Genomic DNA, 23,579 nt, shown 5'->3' on the forward strand with positions numbered 1-23,579 from the left:
AATAATTTGTTGCTTTCTTGGTTTTTCTATGTAGATAATTGTATTGTCTATAAATAACAGCAGTGTTTTTTCTTCCTTTCCAATCCTTGTAATTTTCATTTCTTGTCTTACTGCACAATGTAAAACTTGTTATTTCTCCAAAAAGATCTGGTTCTTTTTGGTAGGGAGACCACGTAGGTAGGTAGGTAGATGGAAACCAAGATCTAAGAGCTAGGTGTGCTTACTGCTACTGGAGAGTCTTTATTTCTAGGTCCTTTCAGTGGACAGAGCTAGGAGATTTTGTTTTTTATAACACAAGTTCATACTGACATCTTCAATTCAGATATAATGTTAAAAGATTTTTTCTTATATGATTTTAAACATGTATCTCTTTCCTCTAAACTTAGTTCCTAAAAATGTTAAATGATTTACTGATTTGTTTTAGTCCATAATATTCATAAAATAATGTTATTAATAATACCATGATATATTACTACTGATGATAAAACACTGAATAAAATGTAAGATTTATTTGCAATTCTTTTTGTCCTTTAAATATATCCCTCAAGTACAGGAAGAATATTGTGTTCAAAAGTCAGTGGGAAGATTTGTTCTAGTTCACCCTTTCCCTGAAGGTAAAATATTTTTTGGATTTCAATCTTAGATAAGATCTCAGCTCCTACTCCTAACCCAGGACAAGCCTTGAGAATTAGGGCCCTGTGTGGTAAAACCCATTTGTTATTGAGACTGGTAAAACACATCAGTTATCTAACCCAGGCTTACCACTCTGGTTTTTAGTTTCCTCTATAGATATCTTGACCCCTAGGGATTTCCTTTACTTCTTGTGTTCAGCTATGCATTTAAAATGATGTATGTTATTTTTCATTCTGTATTTCTAGGTATTTTACATTAAGAATGTTTTCAGGTTACCTAGGAAGCAATACTGCTTGAAAAGGAAGCCCTTTTATAGATGAGGAGAAGGTATCTTGTCCAAGTAATAAGCAGTCTGTATTAGAACATAAGAGTTTTTTAGTACACTTGCTTTTATATCATTCTATGCTTTTTCTGTTTCAGGCTTAATTAAACAATGATAAAGTTTAAAACCATACAAGTTGGAAGCTATATAATCTATAACCTAAAGAGGGATAATTTGTAATACACATTTTTGAGATGAACAAAAACTTAGCAAATGGACTTTAGGCAAAACTTGGCTAAGATACTGATAACTTAAAATGTGAACGTGTTGGGCGGCTGGATGGCTCAGTTGGTTAGAAGGGGAGCTCTGAACAACAGCGTTGCCGGTTCGATTCCCACAATGGCCAGGGAGCTGCGCCCTCCACAACTAGATTGAAGGACATCGACTTGTAGCTGATGGGCCCTGGAGAAACACACCGTTCCCCAATATTTCCCAATAAAATTTATTTTTTTTAAAAATGTGAACGTGTTTATATTCTTGAACCTATATACATCTATGACTCCATAATCAACAATACACTTTTTTTAATAAGACAAATTTTTTTTTAAAAAAGCACATAAAGCTTTTATGATTTTCTCAGTATAGCTCATTACGGGTTATATTACTAAAAAACCGCTGGTTTTCTTCCAAAGGAATGTTACTTGGAAGATCTATTTCTCTTCCTTTTCCAAAGTCTCCTGGACTTAAAAATACTCTTCAAGTGAATGGGAAGAACCTACACATATTGTTCCTTAAAAAATGTTGCCAAATGAGATACACACTTAGCCATATAAACATTCTTTGTTATAATATTAATTACTTAATATTGTCTCAAGAGAATTTAGGGTGAATAGATATGGAGATAGGCAAAAAAAAAATCATGTTTGTACTTAATAGGCTCTGATTTCTCAAAACCTTCCTATATACTCTCTGATATAGTGGCATTCTGTTTTGTTCTTAAAATTTCCCTTAATGAATTTGTGTAGCCACCGATTGTATTAGTACCTAAATTTTACTATGACATTCAAGTTTACTATCTATAGTAACTAATCATACCTTCTCTTTCATGTTCTCAAAAGCTCCTCCCTGGGCCAGTACAGTATTGGACTGCAAATCAAAAATAAATCCTGATGAATCTGAAAGAATGAGAAGAAAAAAATATATTCAACAAGATCCAAAACTAATATGTGATACATCCCCCAAATAGATGAGCTAACACCAGCTGCTTTCCTCTCATAAACAATTAACAACTTAGTTACTATGCTGCAAATTCTATTAAATAGATAACTGATAACTACATTTGACTTAAAATTATAAAAAAATTGATTTTAACAGAAACTGTCACAGCTTGAGAAAAACACTAAATACATCAACTATATTAGACTGTCCAGTAATCTTGATATCTTTGTTAGCTACCCTAATTTAAAAGGTCCTCTAAAAATGTTGCAAGTAAATGGCTCTCCAAAGTAAAATTTAACACTAATAAATATAAAAATGTGAGTGAGGATGAGAGCTTCTGCAGCATTAATAACAATAATAATACATGAAAGTAATTTCCATCTTTTAGACTGCACCACATACATGTTTTTAAACTATGAACTCCATGAATACATTCATGTATATGTCCTAAACATAATGCTTTGAGGAGGCAATGTACCTGAGTTTACATTACCAGCACAACATGGGAAAACTGAGTTTAATGTGATTGAGTAAAGAAAGAGTTTGGCTTCCCTGAACTTGAAAAGGCTATCTGAAAATTTAATCAGTTTCTTTACCTGTGACTATGTGATCAATAAATTACCTCAGCTTTAACACCTGACAACTTTGTTTTAATCTAATGAGATGCAATCCCAGGAAAACGGTTAGAGTGCTTCTTAAATTCTGATATGTATTCTTATATGGGGAATCTTAAGTTAAAATGTAGGTTCTGATATAGTAGTCTAGGCTATAGCTTGAGATTTTTACTTCCAGGTGTTATCAATATTACTGACCCATGAACCACACTTGGGAGTAGCTTGGGGGTTAGAATTTCAAGAAAGAAAAGGGGAAATTTTTGAGAAAAGAGGTTGCTATGGTCTAAATGTTTGTGTACACCCCCACCCCCAAATTCGTATGTCAAAATCCTAAAGTAATGGTACCAGCAGTTGGGGTCTCTGGAAAGTAAATTAATCATGAGAGTGAGCCCTTATGAATGGAATTAGTGCTTTTTCAAAAGTGATTCCAGGGCTCCCTAGCCCCTGTCACCATGTGAAGACACAATGAGAAGCGTGCGAGCCAGAAGAGGGCCTCACCCGACCATGCTGGCCCCTACCTTAGACTTCTAGCCTCCACAACTGGGGGGAAATTAGTTTCTGTTGCTTATAAGCCACCCAGTTTGTAGCAGCTTGTCATAGCAACACGAATGGACAGGGGTTAAAAAATACAGCAATATTCTAGGATGTTTTCCAAATTCCGTTGCTATTATTACAGATGTGTTTTAATTAAAGCCTCTTTTACAACTCTCTCTTTATCCTGAGTTTTCAAATACCTCCTAGTTGCTATGGAAGACTGATACTTCATGAATTAGAATGTTAACACATTTTGGTACTAAAACTAGAAAAAAAGATATGAATAGAGCTTATGTCATTCCTACAGAAACTATGCTTGCCAATTACCAATGAACCGTGATTCATTTAGATTTAACCTCTGTAATACTGGCAGTTTTGAGACTGTTACCAAATGAAAAGTCAGGTTGCACTTACACAAACTCAATATTTAAGCCTGAGTTTTCCAAATGACTACATAATATGGTAAACTCTCAATTACCTTTAATAATTGAAAAGCAACACAGTATATAAAGAAGAAAATGCTATACAGCCAAAATATTATCCAGCAACCATCTCAAAATTGCTATAGGTCAGCCAAATGACACAACTTGAATGTGTTAGGTACTCTCTCCCAAAGACAGATTAATGAGCAGTGAGATGACACAAAGGAATTCAATAATCTTATTAGAGAATCAAATTACCAATCTTTTTTAGAGAAAAGAGAGGACACAAAGTAAAGCAGCATTTTGGGTCTGTATTTAAATGAACTATTAGTATTAGCTTCTTATCACCCAACACAGTTTTCTGTTTTTGTTTTTCCCCTTTAATAACACACTAGATGAAACAAAGTGCAAGGAAAACAGAGGGTAATTCTGCAAACACCTTCAGTTACTGATCCCCCCCCAAAATCACCATAAGTATTATTAGGATTTATCTGGCATACCATTAGGATAATGATTAAAAATATATAAAACAGCTATTTCAGTCAGGCTCTCAGCAGGAAACAAATGGCATGCTCAAATTAGGAAATCTGAGCAGAGATTAATAAAAAGACTATTTTTGATGGTGCTAGCAGGGGGTAGGGAGACCACAAGATGTAGTGCAGTACACCTTGGCTAATAACAGCAATGTACGCTTCTACCCTGAGGTTTTAAAGAGGCGTAAGGAGACAGCGCGTACTGGAACCCAGAGACAGAGGGCTTTGTCTTTTCTTTCTTTTTTTTTGGAGTTAACTATTTATTTATTTACTTTTAATTTAAATTTATTGGGGTGACAATGGTCAACAAAACTACATATGTTTCAAGTGTACAATTCTGTATTACATCAGCTATATATCACATTGTGTGTTCACCACCCAGAGTCAGTTCTCCTTCCATCACCATATATTTGACCCCATTTACCCTCATCTACCACCCTTCTCCCCTCCTTACCCTCTGGTAACCACTAAACTATTGTCTGTGTCTATGAGTTTTTGTCTTATTCCTTTGTTGTTTTCAGTTTTACATCCCACATATCAGTGAAGTCATATGGTTCTCAACTTTTTCTGTCTGACTTATTTCACTTAGCATAATAATTTCAAGATCCATCCATATTGTCACAAATGGTACTATTTCATCTTTTCTTATGACAGAGTAGTATTTCATTGTGTATATATACCATATCTTCTTTATCCAATCATCTATTGAAAGACACTGGTTGTTTCCATGTCTTGGCCATTGTAAATAATGCTGCAATGAATATCAGAGTACATACATCTTTACAGATAAATGTTTTCAGATTTGGGGGGGAAATACCCAGGAGAGGGATTGCTGGGTCATATGGTAATCCTATTCTTCATTTTTTGAGGAATCTCCATACTGTTTGCTATAGTGGTTGCACCAGTCTGCATTCCCACCAACAGTGTATGAGGGTTCTTTTTTCTCCACAGCCTCTCCAACACTTGTTATTATTTGTCTTGTTGATGATAGCCATTCTAACTGGGGTGAAGTATCTCATTGTGGTTTTGATTTGCATTTCCCTAATGGCTAGTGAAGTTGAGCATTTTTTCATATATCTGTTGGCCATTTGTATGTTTTCTTGGGAGAAGTTTCTGTTCACATCCTCTGCCTGTTTTTTAATTGGATTGCTTGTCTTGTGTTGTTGAGTTGTATGAGTTCCTTATATATTTTGAATATTAGCCCCTTATTGGAAGCGTTGTTTACAAATATCTTCTCCCATTCGGTTGGTTGCCTCTTTGTTTTGTTGATGGTTTCCTTTGATATACAGAAGCTTTTTAGTTTGATACAGTCCCATTCATTTATTTTAGCTATTACTTCCCCTGCCTTTGAGGTCAAATTCACAAAATCCTCTTTGAACCCAAGGCCTGTAAGTTTAGTACCTATGCTTTCTTCAATGCAGTTTATTGTTTCAGGTGTTATGATTAGGTCTTTGATGCATTTTGAGTTAATTTTGGTACATGGTGACAGACTGAAGTCTAGTTTCATTCTTTTGCATGTGGCTTTCCAATTGTCCCAGCACCACTTATTGAAGAGGTTTCCTTTTCTCCATTGTATGCTTTTGGCTCCTTTACTGAAAATTATCTGTCCATATTTATGTGGGTTTATTTTTGGGTTTTCAATTCTTTTCCATTTGTCTGTGTCTGTTTTTCTGCCAATACCATGCTGTTTTGATTATTGTTTCAACAGACGGCTTTTTTATCTTTGTTTCAGCTGGTGTGGAGAGGGCCATAGGACAGTAGCTATGACCTTTGGTCAAAGGACAAGGTAAGCCCTCAGTGACCCCTAGGGGAAAGACATGGGGGAATAAATACTCCTACTTCACTTTCTTCCTTGCCTCTCATCTCCTGCCTTTGCTGCACAATGGCCAAACCAAACCAGAAGCCAGAGGGCAAAGAGAACCATTGAGGTCAGCCTCCTAGGACACAAACGCCAATTTTGTATTTATGTTCTAGATCATGAGTTCATCAAAAAGGGAAAGCAATAATTTAACATAATGTCTATTCACCAGCTAATATGCCTCTTAAACCAAGAACTCAAGTAGATACAAAACTTTGCTTCAATGAACTAGAGCTTAAGTGCCTCTCAGCTTTATAGAAAGTTATTTTTAATTCCCATCATCAATATTGATTTAACAATTCTCTTATTTTTTCATGCAGAGAAAGCCTAAGATTTATTTAATTCTATTGGTAGGAAATAAGGTAGGATCTCATCCTTTGATATTTATTCTGTGATGGAAGAGCATGTATGCTCTATCAGAAATAAATTTTCAAAGAAAAACAATGTGGTGAAATACTATTCACAGGCCAGATTCATAAAGGATATGAGGAACCCTTGAGATTGAGCTTTCTTATTATCATTTATTTCACTCTATCAGGAACCAACTCAGAAGTTTCTTGGAATTATTTCAAATAGCACACATTTAGGAACATTTTGGAAAAAGTATGTTATTTACAGTATCACTGATATATTTGTAAATACTGAATGAAGGCTTTGTTGTTATCGTTTTTGCTGGCTTCAAAAATGAGGCAAAAGTTTTAGGCATTGAGGATGACACAGAAATGTCTGAATCTGATTATCACATGTATCAAACCAACTTTGAACAAGTTTTTGGTTAATTGTAGTATAATTGACATTTATATAACATTATATTAGTTTCAGATGTATAGCACACGTAATTTGGTATTTGTATATATTGTGAAATGATCACCACAACAAGTCTAGTTAACATCCGTCACAATATAGTTACAAAATGTTTTTCTTGTGCTGAGAACTTTTAGGATTTACTCTCTTAGCAACTTTCAACTATGCAATACAATATAATTAACTATAGTCACCATACTATACATTACAACCCCAAGACTTATTTTATTGGAAATTGTGCGTTTTGAACCCTGATTCCCCACCCCACCTCTGGTACTCAACCATCTTTTCTCTGTATCTATGACCTTGATTTGTTTCTTTCTTTTTTTTTTTTTTTTTTATGATTCCATATATAATTGAGATCTTACAGTATCTGTCTTTCTCTGGTTTATTTCACATAGCATAATGCTCTCAAGGTCCATCCACGTTGTCACAAATGGCAAGATTTCCTTCTTTTTTTTTTATAGCTGATTAATATTCCTCTGTGTGTGTGTGTGTGTGTGTGTGTGTGTGTACACACACATACATTTTCTTTATCCATTCATCCATCGATGGACATTTAGGTTTCCATATCTTGGCTATTGTAAATAGTGCTGCAATGAACACGGGGGTGCAAATATCTTTCTGAGTTAGTGTTTTCGTTTTCCTCAGATAAATACCCAAATTGCTGGATCATACAGTTTATTTTTAATTATTTTGAGGAACCTCCATACTGTTTTCCGTCGTGGCTGCACCAATTTACATTGCATAAACGCAAGGTTCCCTTTTCTCCATATCCTCTTCAACACTTGTTTGTTGTCTAACAGCCATTCTAACAGGTGTGAGGTGATATTTCATTGTGGTTGATTTACATTTCTCTGATAATTAGTGATGTTGAGCACCTTTTCATGTACCTGTTGGCTATTTGTACTATGTATCCTTTGGAATTTAACAAGTATCTAAACAAATTTTAAAACATAATCACCCACCAAATATACTAGTTCGCAAGTTGCCATTATTTTAACAGTACCTTGGTATATCACCTTTCTTCTAAGGATCTCAGATTTTTGTTATAACTCACTGATATTCCTTACACATACATAAAACAAGTTGAGTAATAAAATTACTCACATTTCACCATGGCTAACGAGAGGCCACAGAGGTAAGATCCAATTAAACGCAGATAAGCCGTGATGTGAGGAAGCCTAGACATAATCTAACAAGTGTGACGATAACTTGTCATAGTTTCTCAAACTGTATCAACTTCCTCTTAAAAATTAAAAAGTAAATTCAAGAGCCGAGGTTAAGTGCCAATTCTTGCAGAAGTGGTATCTCATGAACAATTTAAACAACCTGAAGTTCTCCTTTAGACTAAACACATTCAATACTCACCCACCTCAAAGAAAATAACCAGTCTCTTGAAATTATTTTTTTCTCATACCAATTTTTAGAATAATCCACATATAACTCACCAATAAAATGTCAAGTGGAGTTCAGTTTCTTGTGTACTAGTCGCCAATATGGGAATGGAGTTATATTGTACAAATGTGAGTGCAAGGAAAAGAAAGTTACTGTCACAGACACTACTGGCTAAAGAAAGCCTAGAGTGTATTCACAACTTCAAAACTAAATATGCCACCAAGTTCAGTTTCCTAGGCAGTAATATTCTCTTCTGCCAATTTACCACCTAAGCTTGGAAGAATTATGACTGTTTTAGTAAGAAATAAGATTTTTTTTTTCTTAAAAAGGGAGAGAATATGTAAATAATGGGGAATCTGGCTTGAAGGGGAGCAAATCGGAGATGGAAATTTTTGAAAGAGAGCTATGTCAAAATGCCATTTTGTAAGATTTCCAGTCTGCTGTAAGTAATTCTACTATAGCGTACTGATGTGGCCTTCTGAAATGCTAACACTTTTGTATAGTTAGTTCTTCAACAGTTATTTAAGAAACCTCATTCTTGGCTGCCAATGGCCAAACACATAAATCCTCTCGGTAGGTTGTAAGGATACAGCCTTACAGTCTCATCAACTGGTCTTCCCAGGCATCTCAGATGGCTACCTGGCTCACCTGTTCAGAAAAATCCACACTTCAACTGCCAACCTGCTAAGGTAGGTCTTCCAAGAAAAAAAGCAGCCTTTTCTTTCTTTTTTTTTTTTTTTTAAAGCAGCCTTTTTTTCCTGTTATTTCTGCTTTCATTTGTCATATAATATTAACAACTGATTAATTTTTTTTCTTTCCTTTGCTCCTTTGAGTGCTTCTTCATCTACATTCTGAAGGATGTTGGGCCTCTTCTTGTAAGATAATAAGCACTTACACTGGGAAATTTCCAAACTTCTAGAATGAGTTCTGATTTTTCCAGGTAGCACTTGATGGAAAATCAGGATTTTTATTAAAGACACAGACAAGCAATTAAATCCTCTATTACTCTGACTAATAGATTTTCCCAGGTTTCCAGCAGGTGCAACAGAATAAGCTTAAATTTTGTTAAGTTCCAAGAATTTTTGAGGGTCTCATTGTTTAAAAAGTGTGCTGGTTCCAATAATAATTCTGTCCATTTTTCCACAAATGGTGACTGGATAGGAAACTCAGTCCACCTTTCAAAAACCATCTTAGTAACATACTCTAGAAAATAGCCAGGAGGCAACAATATTGATTTTAATACCCAATATCTCTATCTCAATGCCATCTCTCATTAGTCTGGAATTAGTTCTCCCACTAATGAAATGAAATACATAGTTTTTGAAAATATTCTTTCCTACTCCTCACCATCCTTCAGATTCTCAGGAATTCTACCAGCTGTTGTAGGAAAGAAACTCAATTTCATAAGTCAAAAAAATTAAAAGCATTTAAGAACTGTGATTAAAAAAAAAAAAAAAGAACTCAAACCTTCAATTACTAAAATCAGTACACATTCTCTGCTAACTTTTTATTCAATAAACTTTGTATGTAGTCCTAGGGATTACATGAATTCAAATAGTTACTTAGAAAATTACGAAACCACATGATGGTTACTTTGATATCTGTTTACAGCCAACATTCAGGCTTTTTAAAGGAATAGGGCACTAAAGTAGAATAAAAATTAAAATATTTAATTAAGTCTGTCTTTATTCCAAGTAGTGAGGATTGATGTGAGTTTACCTTTCTACTTGCTAATCTCTCCCTTTTGCGAAAGGTAAAAATAAATTGTGATGTGGCTAAAAGATGGACAGCCTGTAAAAACAGGGAGAAAAAAGAAATCAAGGAACCTGGATAATCTAAAAACCAGAAAATCAGTCTGCAAATAAATCAGGTCTTATAAAATGCCTCTGTGTTAGCTCGTCAATTTAAGTCTGAAGAAAAACGTACTTTCAGCTACGAAGGGCCTATTTTCAGTTTCTTAGAAGTCAAACCCTCATTTTTAGACTTCACTAACATTTCTCTATTTAATGGGATCTCTATTTTATGGGATCATTATTCTTGGATGTTACTGCAATATATGCCATACTTCTGGGGTTAGATGGATTAAGAAAATTGATTGCACATCCTTTTTTTTTCTTTTTTAATTATTTCCTACTCCTCACTGTCCTTCAGATTCTTAAGAATTCTACCAGCTATCCCAGGAAAGAAACTCAATTTCGTAAGTCAAAAAAAGTAAAACATTTAAGAACTGTGATATTTAAAATCGAACAAATCTTCAATTATAAACTAACTGGTAGCATTCCTGAGAATCTGAAGGAGAGTGAGGAAGAGGAAATCACGTTTTTAAAATTGTACATTAGATGTGAAAGATATTTTTTGTCATTGTAAAAGACTGCTTTGGATGTTCCTTCTAGCCCTGTCAAATAGTCAGTGTCTTCCCTCTTCACCCCATCCCATTGCCTTGCTTCAAAGTACAGAAATGACCAAGTCAATTCTAATCACATGCTTCTCTCTCCAACAGAACCATCTTTCTCATAAAACCATAGCACTGCAAAATCTGTCACTCTTCACTCATTATCCTCATGCAAATAAGAATTAAATCTGTTAGCTTCTTTCTGAAACTGACTTATGGAGCAATCATCTACTTTGATTATAAATATTTCTATTTCCAAATAGTTGTTACAATCATCATAAGGTGAACACTAGCTTTTAAGTGTTAATACTTGTGAAGGTAAAAAAGTCACTACTTAAATAACATACTTGTTTAAAGCCCATTCTTTCCTAATGAAATGTCTTAAAATTTTTTTATTGTGAAATATAACATTTACAGTGCACACTCATAAAATACTATAGCTTGATAATTTATCACAAAACAAACACCCAAATACTACTACCCAACTTAAGAAATAAAACACTTCTGGTACCCCAAAAGTCTTCCTCACATCCCCCTCAATCATTATGTCCTTCCATTTGCCAAAGGTAACCCACTCTCCAAATTTCCTTTCTTTATAGTTAATATCACCTAAGAATACCTACCTAAGTCTTATGGTATAGTTTTACTTTTGTCTATAAAAGAAGTAACTCCATATGTATTTTATTTTTGGTGCACAGATTGTTTTGTTCAACACTGTGTTTGTAAGATTCAAGCATGTTCTTACAAGTAAATGTAGTTTGTTCATTTTCTTTGCTGAATAATATTTCATTATATAATTATGCCACTGTTTATTTCTCTATTCTGACAGAGACGGACAATTGGGTTGCTTCTAGTTTCTGGCCAATACAAACAATGATGTTTTGAATACTGTTGCACAAATCTCCTGGTGTGCAGTGTGCTTGGGAATGCATTTCTGCTGAGTATACCCAGGAATAGAACCTAGTCATAGTGTATGCATATCTTCAACTTTAGTACATAATTTTAGCCATTCTAGTACAAGATTAGTAGTATCTCATTATCATTTCAATTTGCATTTCACTCATTTCTAAAGAGACTGAGTGCCTTTACATATGTTATTAACCATTTTGATATTCTTTTTCCTCTGGCATGTCTACTCTTGCCCAGTTTTTTGGGAGGCAGAATTGTCTTTTTCTTATTGATCTGTAGTAGTTCTTTATTATTTAAACATGATGCAAATTTCTCCTCCCATTCTGTGACTTGCCTTTTCACTCTCTTAACTATATACTTTGATGATCAAAAGTTCTTAATTTTAATGTAATAATACATTGACATTAACTCCTTTTCTTTATGATTAGTGCTTTTTATGTCTATTTAAAAAGTCTTTCCTTGAGATGATGTCAAAAACTTGCTTCAAAATTATCCACTGGGGGATGGGTTGAAGTACAGACAAAAAAGATTGGCCATGTGTTAATTATTGCACCTGGTTATGGGTATAGGGGAGCTCACTGTACTATTCTGTTTTTTATAAGCCTAAAAATTTCAATAATAAAATTTTAAAATAAATGTTATTTAAAACTCCTGGAACTAAAAAGTGATTACATCAAGGTTGTAGGATGCAAGGTTAATAATATACAAAAGTCTATCACTTTCCCATAAAACAGCAATGAACAAGTGGAATTTGAAGTAAAAAACACCACTACTTACATTAGCACCCCCAAAAATGAAATACTTGAACATAAATCTAATAAAATATGTGTAACACCTATATGAGGAAAACTACAAAACTCTGAGGGAAAAAAATAAAAGAACTAAATAGAGAGACATTCTGTGTTAGCGGATAGGAAGACTCAATATCAGCAAGATGTCAGTTCTTGCCAACTTGGTCTATAGATTAAAAGCAATCCCAATCAAAATCCCAGCAATTTATTTTGTGGATATTGACAAACTAATTCTAAAGTTAATACGGAGAGGCAAAGGCTCAGAATGGCCCACACAATACTGAAGGAGAACCATGTTGAAGAACTGACACGACCCGACTTCAGGAATACTATAAAGCTACTAATCAAGCTTTTTTATAGCGCTGGCAAAACACAGACATGAAATAAACTAGCTTTTCAAAGGTCAAAGCAATTTGCTGAAGATAACTTTTTTTAGAAAAAAATCAAATGCTAACCTTTTTAGATGAAATTATTTTAAAGTCTGGAATCCTATTTTTACTACAGTATTTCTCATTTGCATGAGGAAAATAGATACTGTTTCACATATTACTGGGAAAAAAGCAAACTGAATTATGATGACTAAGAAGAAAAAAGGTTATAAAAACTTTCAGTTATTAGTCTTCTCAACGAGGAGGCCGAGCAGCTGCCTCAGCAGGCGCAGAGACGCAGATCTTGTGAAGACCCTGACCGGCCAGACCATCACACTCGAGGTCGAGCCCAGTGACACTACTGAGAATGTCAAAGCTCAAATCCAAGTCCAGGAGGGCATCCCGCCTGAGCAGCAGCATCTGATTTTTGCTGGCAAACAGCTGGAGGATGGCAGCACTCTCAGACGCTAATATCCAGAAAGAGTCCACTGTGCACTTGGTGCTTCCTCTGCTGGGCGGCACCTCCGAGCCTTCCCTCCGCCAGCTCGCCCAGAAGTACGATTGCAACAAGGTGATCTGCCGCAAGTGTCACACCCGCCTGCATCCCTGCGCTATCACTGCCGCAAGAAGAGTGGCCACAGCAACAACCTACACCCCAAGAAGGCCAAATAAAGCCCTCCACCCCCTCCTCGGCCCACAGGGAAGTCCCCTGCCCGAACCCCTTGGCCCTGGGGCTTCAGTAAAGTTTCCCTTTCATTGAAAAAAACAGAACAAACTTTCAGTTAATGAATCTCATTCAATAGAACAGTACAGCTTCTTTAGTAATCTGACCATTCCTTAGAGCCCAGATTTTCTTTATAGAGATTTACTATATACAGTGAAACCACAGTTTTCAAAACCACAAGGAGTCTTGGCTTTATCATTTTCTTATGATGAGGTTTTTGAACTGCCCAGTCAAAATTAAGTTTAAAAGCATTTCCTTCATATTTAACATGTGAGACCTACACCTAGAGCTTTGTTTTGAATTAAAGAACATTAACTTTAAATTGAAAATTATTGAATGAGGTGGGGAGGGGAAAGCCAGAGTAGATATGGCCATTCTTCTTACAAATATATTTCAGTTCCGTATAATAGTTCTAGTGTTGTGTTATTATTAAATTTGTCCCTCTAAGTTTTTGCAGCTATTTGGGGAAAGCTGGCAAAGTAATTTCACAGAGTCTTTGTTGTCCTTCCCCTCTTTATAACTATTCTTGATATTTCTTCAGTCTTTGAACCTTATATATTACTTTAGACAAGAAGCTAGAATAATAATCCCAGAAAGAAAGCTAAAGAAGGTATCAAAAACTAGAAGCATTTACTCTTGCTTCATTTCCTGTCTCCAATGAAACATCAACTCACAGGATACAGAATATCCTGCAGTAAATTATTTCCTACCACTCCCCCTAACATACATTCACTCTCCAAAAAGTGCATTTTCAAGACGCATTTGGCTTTCCTGTAAGTATATTCCAATTTATTAGGTTTATAAGACTAGAAAAGTAACTTTTATATGAATTAGTTCCCAAACTAGTAATACACAAAGCTATAATGTAATATCCACAGATACTTTGATAATTAAGGAGACAGCAGATAAAGTTGTGAATGTTTTGTACTCTTCTAAAATTAACTGCTGTCATGACAAAAAGTTATAACTATCAGTAGTACTGCACTGGGTGAGGGAAACTATAACCATTCAAAACACATTAAGAGAATGTTTTTTTTTAAATATAGATATAAATGGTGATCATTATTCCGAAACTATTCTTTTAACAGTTTATGCCCACATACGAGTATAATCTTACCCTTCTGGTTTTGTTTCCGAGACATTGCAGTTTCTTTGCTCTCGAAAGATACGGAAGAAAAATATTCTTTTGCCTTGTCTGGGTTCTGATTGCAGTTATCTCTGATTTAAAGGTAGGCAAGAGAAGTCTATAGTTAGAGGTGAGAAATACAAAATCCTGGTTATTCAAAATTCTGCTCTCTGGCTGGTGATCTCCTTTTCTTCTCTAGCAACTTCACGTCAGGAAATATCATTGCAGACACATTCACGTCTCTTTTTCCAGGGAGATTCTGGAGGGAAAACACACAAACACATATTCACTGTTACAGTAATAGCTATCTGTACAAAAATTCTAAGAGCTATCCACAGGTTTTATTTTGTATTTTTTAAACAAAACTAGTTACTAAAAGTACTCTGAAAATAATATAGCTGTAAACAGCAATATTTTGTTGCTTTAGAGACTTCAATCTCAGAATCAAATAATCTTCTTAGTTCAGAAAGCATGTTTTCTTAGTCATGTTTTTAGTATCTACCTCAAATATCTTATCCCCATCTCTGCTTCATAAACTAAAATATTACTTCTTAACACTCTGTAAGATCTTTCTTACTAACAGCTCTTCCTGCCCAAATCAAGGGTCTTTTCTCTTCCTGTAGAATTTCCTATATCTAATATCTCCTCAGGTTCCCCAGCTCAAATACAGCTGCAAGAAACTTGGGGAGGGCACAAAGGAATTTTAGTAAGGAAAACGGAAACATCAAAATTTGGATTAGTCGATACTGCAGGAAGCTTCTGTAAGTTGTAAAGATATAAATAATATTTTTTTCCATATTATTAAACATTTAAAAAATATACGCTGAAGATTTCTGGGTAAAGAAAGCATGATGAGGATCACAGAACTTATACCCAGACACCTGATAGGAAAACATTTTACAAAATGCAATCCAAGAAGGAAATGAGAGTAACTTTATATGAAATACTTTCCAATGTGGAAGGAGGAAAATGAAGAGACGAGTAGATAGCCCAGGGAAATTTTTTTTTTTTTTAAATCCACCAAGAGTTAGAGCCTCTACAAAGCACTATGAGAACTAAGAAAGGGAAGAGTGAACTTCTGGGGCTTACCATCTTCCAGAGCATTGAGCCAAATTGGGAGAATCAGCCAAACCCTATGGAAATACATGGGATTTACCACTGGATAGAGTGGGCCTGATAGAAAACATTTTATGAAATTTTAGAAGAATGAAATTCAGATCTTTAAGACAAAAAGATCTTACTAGAAACAGATATGTCATTATGATAAAAGGTTCATGACATCCCTTCTCTGGAGGGAGGGTATCCTCTGAGAATGAACATGAGGGAACTTTCTGAGGGGTAAAATGTTTTATATTTTGATCTGGATGGTACTTACATGGGTATTTACACATGTAAAAATTAACTGAGTTGTACTCTTAAGATTTGTGCATTTTACTGTACATGTCACTCAAAAACTTTAAAATTTTTTCTGTAAAAACTAAGGAGGGGTCAGCCCGGTGGCTCAGGCGGTTGGAGCACAATGCTCCTAACTCCGAAGGCTGCCAGTTCGATTCCCACATGGGCCAGTGGGCTCTCAACCACAAGGTTGCCAGTTTAATTCCTCGAGTCCCGCAAGGGATGGTGGGCAGCACCCCCTGCAACTAGGATTGAACACTGCACCTTGAGCTGAACTGCCGCTGGGGCTGCGCCCCCTGCAACTAGCAACGGCAACTGAACCTGGAGCTGAGCTGCACCCTCCACAACTGGGACTGAAAGGACAACAACTTGACTTGGAGAAGGGTCCTGGAAGTACACACTGTTCCCCAATAAAGTCCTGTTACCCTTCCCCAATAAAATCTTTGGGGGAAAAAAAGGAAAATAATAAAAAATAAATAAAATCCCCTATTCTTTAAAAAAAAAAAAAAAAAAAAAAAAAAAAAAAAAATTTTTCAAACACATGCTTATGCAGTTCCAGTGTCAAAAAAAAAAAGGTAGATTGAATAGTTTTTCTTACCTGTTTCCATTGCTCAATGTATCATCATTATTGCTAGTTTGTTATACTTTCAGATATATAAAATGTATGTATAAATATATTCTTCTCCCCCATCATATTCATTTAACAATATATGTTATTATATCAACATATAAAGAACTTCCTCTCTTTTCAAAAACATTTGCATAGTATTTCCTTGTATGGATGAACCATAAGTTATTAAATTAGTGTCCTATTGATGGATAATTAGGTTGTTTCCAATCAATTCTCTTAAAAACAATGTTGCATTGGGTAACTTTGAGCCATCAGTTCACACATTTGCAGATATAGTGTAAATTCGTAGAAATTATCTTGCTGAATTTAATAGTATATGCATTTTTAATTTTGATAACTAATGTCTAGTTGTCTTCTACAGGTATAGAACAAATATACATTCTCACTTAGATGTGGAGGGCCTGTTTTCCACAACCTCACTACCGGTGTATATAATAACCATTTTGGATATTTGCCAGTCTGAGGGTAAAAAATGGTGTCTTAGTTTTAATTTGCATAAAATAGGTTAAAGTATTTTTTAGTCTAAATATACACATATATGGTATAAGAAGTCAAACAGTATCATAAGGCTTATAATAACTTAAAAAAATAGTCCTTTGTGTCCCCCCCCCCCATTCCCTATTCTAGCTTTCCAGGGGTAATCATAAACGTTTCTTATGCTCTTCATCTCCGTATTCTGAATAACAAGGCAGTACTGACTGATATTTTCATCTTTTCAGGGGCAATCCTATTATGGAAGATGAGGATTTAGTTTTCTTATGTTTTCTTCCCTCCTCACCCATGCCTCCTCTTTCCCTGGTTCTATTGATATAGGTAGATTTTGTAACAATCTGTATTTTAAATTTAAAAATAGCTATAAGTACCTTTAGGTATAGCCCAATTCATTGTTTGTTAGTATGTCAGGTCATTATAATGCATGGCAATGTGAAAAGTTTTATACCCCAAGACTTGAAATCTGTACCCTCTTGGGAGTGCCATTTGTCTGTATTTGCTTTCTTTGACTGTGCTTATTAAGTAGCAAAGCAAATTCAAAATGGTCAAACTGGGAATAGTTACTTCCATGAGTTAGAGCTTAAAGCTAAGAAAACAATAAACCTGATTAAAACAATGAATCTGATTTCATCTTCAGTTAGTTTTGCTCCAAAGAAGTCCATGGTCATAAACCTCACCTGTCACACCAGGTTTACAAACATATGCTGCTGGTTCCTAGGCACCCTGAAACTATTATTTTATTTATCGTTAATTGTTATATTTATTTTTCATTTCAAATCACAACAAAAGAGGCATAAGGTTTTTTTTATACATATCAGAATGGGTTAAAAAGGGACGAGAAAAAGAGAAAGTAAAGGGAGGTTCCCAGGAGTTGTGGGAAGTAGGAAAGGGAGAGTTATTGTTTAATGAATACAACGTTTTTGTTGGGGATGATGAAACAGTTTGCGTAGAGAGTGGAGATAGTTACACAACACTGTGAATGTATTTAATGCCTCTGATTTGTACACTTATGAATGGTTAAAATGATAAATATCGTGTTATGTAGATAATTTTTTCATTTCAGGAATAGACCTTTTATTGCCAAAATAATCTTGAAAAAGATTAACAAAGTTGGAGGCCTCACACCTCCTAATTTCAAACCACATTACAATGCTACAGTAATAAAAATGTGTGGTATTGGCATAGAGATAGGCATTTAGACCAATGGAACAGAATAGGGAGCCCAGAAATAAACTCTCGCATATATGGTCAAGTGATTTTTGACAAGGGCACCAAGACCACTCAATGGGGAAAGAAGTCTCTTCAACAAATGGTGTTGGGAAAACGGGCTGTCCACATGCAAAAGAATGAAATTGGACCCTTTCCTTACATCATATACAAAAATTAACTCAAAATGGTATAAAAACCTAAAACTCCAAGAAAACATAGACAAAGAGCTTCATTGCATTGGATCTGGCAATGATTTCTTAGCTATCACATCAAAAGCACAGTCAAAGAAAGCAAATACAGACAAATGGCACTCCCAAGAGGGTACAGATTTCAAGTCTTGGGGTATAAAACTTTTCACATTGCCATGCATTATAATGACCTGACATACTAACAAACAATGAATTGGGCTATACCTAAAGGTACTTATAGCTATTTTTAAATTTAAAATACAGATTGTTACAAAATCTACCTATATCAATAGAACCAGGGAAAGAGGAGGCATGGGTGAGGAGGGAAGAAAACATAAGAAAACTAAATCCTCATCTTCCATAATAGGATTGCCCCTGAAAAGATGAAAATATCAGTCAGTACTGCCTTGTTATTCAGAATACGGAGATGAAGAGCATAAGAAACGTTTATGATTACCCCTGGAAAGCTAGAATAGGGAATGGGGGGGGGGACACAAAGGACTATTTTTTTAAGTTATTATAAGCCTTATGATACTGTTTGACTTCTTATACCATATATGTGTATATTTAGACTAAAAAATACTTTAACCTATTTTATGCAAATTAAAACTAAGACACCATTTTTACCCTCAGACTGGCAAATATCCAAAATGGTTATTATATACACCGTAGTGAGGTTGTGGAAAACAGGCCCTCCACATCTAAGTGAGAATGTATATTTGTTCTATACCTGTAGAAGACAACTAGACATTAGTTATCAAAATTAAAAATGCATATACTATTAAATTCAGCAAGATAATTTCTACGAATTTACACTATATCTGCAAATGTGTGAACTGATGGCTCAAAGTTACCCAATGCAACATTGTTTTTAAGAGAATTGATTGGAAACAACCTAATTATCCATCAATAGGACACTAATTTAATAACTTATGGTTCATCCATACAAGGAAATACTATGCAAATGTTTTTGAAAAGAGAGGAAGTTCTTTATATGTTGATATAATAACATATATTGTTAAATGAATATGATGGGGGAGAAGAATATATTTATACATACATATTATATATCTGAAAGTATAACAAACTAGCAATAATGATGATACATTGAGCAATGGAAACAGGTAAGAAAAACTATTCAATCTACCTTTTTTTTTTTGACACTGGAACTGCATAAGCATGTGTTTGAAAAATTTTTAATACTTTTTTTAAAGACCCCCTTCCCAGTAAATTAAATCAACGCTGAAAACCCTCCATTGAATCTAAATATTCCAATTCAGAAACCCAATCAACAGGTTCAAAAAAATATGTCAATAAGAACCTACAATCAAATATATGGTGATGGAAGGAGAACTGACTCTGGGTGATGAACACACAATGGGATTTATAGATGATGTAATACAGAATTGTACACCTGAAATCTATGTAATCTTACTAACAATTGTCACCCCAATAAATTTAATAAAATAAAATTAAAAAAAAAAAAAAAAGAACCTACAAATGCTAACTCTTTAGACATATAGAATAACTGAAAACAAGAAAATGGGAAGTTACAAACAAAAATATTTACAAATATTACAAATATTTTTTTCTGATTTTTAAAGGGTTTTTGATGTGAGAAAGTAACCAAGACTTCTTATTCTACAATATCATCAGTAGGCCAATAAATATCATTCTCATTAGCTTTATAAAGAAATAGGAAAAAGGAGGGAGACCCAAATTAATGCATTGATATATTCTAAAAAACAATTGGGAACAAAAAAGATTATTTCCTTAGGTCAAAAGGTGAATGTGAGACCTTTTCAAAATCTGTTTTCTCAACAAATGTCTTTACTCATTGGCATTAACTTTTTGATCCATATGCCACTTTAAGCTAAAATTTCTCCCATAATTATAAGGCCTAATCACCATAAACTTACTTGGAAAAAGTAGTTTTCTTTTCACTTAGAACAATCAATAAATTCTTTTTTATTAATAAAAACCTCAACTTCAAACAACATAGATTTGGAATTGGAACAAAATAGAATTTCTGGAAATGTAAAATACATTCTAAGTAGAAAATCAGAACCCATGTGACACAACTCCTCTTTACTACTATGAAAAGACACAGGACCCTCCAAATTGCTTAACATTAGTCATCAGTGGCAGCTGTAAGTGTGGGAGTAGAGGGGGCTCAGAAGGAGCAGAGGAGGAATACGTATCTGTTTGTCTCTTCCTATTTCCCTGCTAGCTGGGTGGTTAGAGCCATCTGGATGTCCGCTCCTCCTCATGTAGGTGACTATAGCCCAAATCCAATCAAGTCAAATTATCCTCCGCAACATAAATTCTTCAAAAATCATTTTAAACAATACTGATCATTTCATCCCCTGCCGCTACACACACACATATATATAAACTCCATTCCTCCCATCTCCTCAAATCACAGATGCACAAGCAGCGCAAGGGAATAGAGGAAGCTATTAGGCAAAAACAAAACAAGGCAATTAAGAGCAACTTTATTCATCAATTCCAATCCATAAAAGTAGATTCCATGTATATAGAAAGTGATTTCTAATACCCCTGTTAACTAAAAAAAAATTATTAACTGATCAATTAGTATGTATTTAATGTGAGTCTACTATGTGCCAATACTTGTGATAAAAAATTATGAAATATGGAACCGACCTGGTGGCTCAGGCGGTTGGAGCTCCATGTTCCTAACTCCGAAGGCTGCCAGTTCGATTCCCACGTGGGCCAGTGGGCTCTCAACCACAAGGTTGCCGGTTCAACTCCCGCAAGGGATGGTGGGCTGTGCCCCCTGCAACTAACAATGGCAACTGGACCTGGAGCTGAACTGCACCCTCTACAACTAAGACTGAAAGGACAACTTGAAGCTGTGAACGGGCACCCTCCACAACTAAGATTGAAAGGACAACAACTTGACTTGGAAACAAGGCCTGGAAGTACACACTGTTCCCCAATAAAGTCCTGTTCCCCTTCCCCAATTAAAAAAAAGTAAAATAAAAATTATGAAATATGGACTATTATTCAGCCTTAAAAAGGAAGGAAATTCTGACCTATGCTAAAACATGGATAAACCTTAAGGACATTATGCTAAATGAAATAAGCCAGACACAAAAAGACAAACACTGTATGATTCCACATATATGAGGTACATACAGTAGTCACATTCATAGAGACAAAGTAGAAGGGTAGTTGCCAGGAGCTGTGGGGAGAGTAGAATGAGGAATTAGTGTTTAATGGGTACAGACAGAGTCTCAGGTTGGGAAGATGATAAGGTTCTGGAGATGAATAGTAGTGATAGTTGCACAACAGTATTAAAAGTACTTAATGTCACTGAACTGTACACTTTAAAATGGTTAAAATGGTCAATTTCACGTTATGTGTATTCTACACTAATTTAAAATTTTTTTAATGCAGTAAGATAAAAAGCATGAAAAAAAACAAACTGATTTCTTGACCTAGCAATAAACCCCCAGAAATACTGATTAAGAAAAAATTTTAAAAAAGAAAAAATAAATAAATAAAGCACAAATACGGTATCAGGAATTTATTTAAAAAGAATCAGTGTAGCTCTTACAGACAACTTTATATAAATACATTTGAAAATTTAGAGAACAAATTTCCTGAAAAACACAAGTTACCAAATAGACACACACAAAATTAGAAAACCTAAAGATTGCCGTAGCTCTAAAAGTAACTGGGGTCATAATTTAAAATTCTCTCATAATGAAACAAACTGATGGTTGCCAGGTGGGAGGGGGTTGAGAGCCTGGGTAGAAAAGGTGAAGGGATTAAGAAGTACAAATTGGCAGTTACAAAATAGTCACATGGATGTAAAGTACAGCATGGGGAATACAGTCAATAATACTGTAATAACTATGTATTACCAGTGCAGAGGGGATACTAGACTTATGGGGGGAATCACTTCATAAGTTATATAAACGTCTAACCACTATGCCGTACACCTGAAACTAACATAATATTGAATGTCAACTGTAATTGAAAAATTAAAAAATAATTTAAAAAAATAAAATTATCTCATAATGAAAAGGATCTCATTTCTGATCTATTGCTGGTAGGAGTGTAAAGTGATACAACCTCTTTGGAATATAGGCATTATTTTGTATGCCTATATTTATCAATCCTATGACCCAGAAATTACATTCCTAAGTACCAAGAGAAATTCTTGCTCATAGTACACCAGAAAACATGCAGAATTCATAGCAGTAAAAAAATGGAAACAACCCTGACTTCAGCTTGTACTACAGAGCAACAATAATCAAAACAGCATGGTATTAGCAGAAAAACAGACACACAGACCAATGGAATAGAACTGAAAACCCACATAAATATGGACAATTTTCAACAAAGGAGCCAAAACATACAATGGAGAAAAGAAAGCCTCTTCGATAAATAATGGTGCTGGGAGAATTGGAAAGCCCCGTGCAAAAGAATGAAACTAGACTGCAATCTGTCACCGTGAACCAAAATTAACTCAAAATGGATCAAAGACCTAAACATAAGACCTGAAACAATAAACTATATAGAAGAAAACATAGGTACTAAACTACGGACCTTGGGTTCAGAGAGGATTTTATGAATTTGACCTCAAAGGCAAGGGAAGTAATAGCTAAAATAAATGAATGTGACTATATTAAACTAAAAAGCACAGCAAAAGAAATCTCAACAAAACAAGGAGGCAACCAATGGAGTGGGAGAAGATATTTGCAAACAACGCCTCCGATAAGGGGCTAATATCTAAAATATATAAGGAACTCATACAACTCAACAACAAAAAACGAACAATACAATTAAAAAATGGACAGAGGACCTGAATAGACATCTCTCCAAAGAGGACATACAGATGGCCCATAAACATATGAAAAGATGCTCAACATCACTAATTATCAGAGAACTGAAAATCAAAACCACAATGAGATACCACCTCACACCTGTTAGAATGGCTGTTAGACAACAAACAAGTGTCGGAGAGGATAAGGAGAAAAGGGGACCTTGAGTCGGTGCAATGTAAATTGGTGCAGCCATTATGGAAAACAGTATGAAGGTTCCTTAAA

The 23,579-nt window shown here is 34.8% G+C and overlaps 1 protein-coding gene across 1 annotated transcript in view; it reads right to left on the reverse strand.

Annotated features, from left to right (window-relative positions):
- SPATS2 (spermatogenesis associated serine rich 2) overlaps positions 1-23,579 on the reverse strand; it is a 102,525-nt gene that overhangs the window by 34,180 nt on the left and 44,766 nt on the right. The window contains exons 2-3 of the mRNA XM_074325734.1: positions 14,578-14,845; positions 1,991-2,070 (exon numbers count right to left, since the gene is read on the reverse strand). Coding sequence (XP_074181835.1) covers positions 1,991-2,070; positions 14,578-14,602 — 105 coding nt within the window. The 5' untranslated portion in view covers positions 14,603-14,845. The remainder of the gene's footprint in view (positions 1-1,990; positions 2,071-14,577; positions 14,846-23,579) is intronic.

This window comes from Rhinolophus sinicus, linkage group LG02 (assembly GCF_036562045.2).
Source record: "Rhinolophus sinicus isolate RSC01 linkage group LG02, ASM3656204v1, whole genome shotgun sequence".
In the NCBI taxonomy this organism is placed as follows: Eukaryota; Metazoa; Chordata; class Mammalia; order Chiroptera; family Rhinolophidae; genus Rhinolophus; species Rhinolophus sinicus.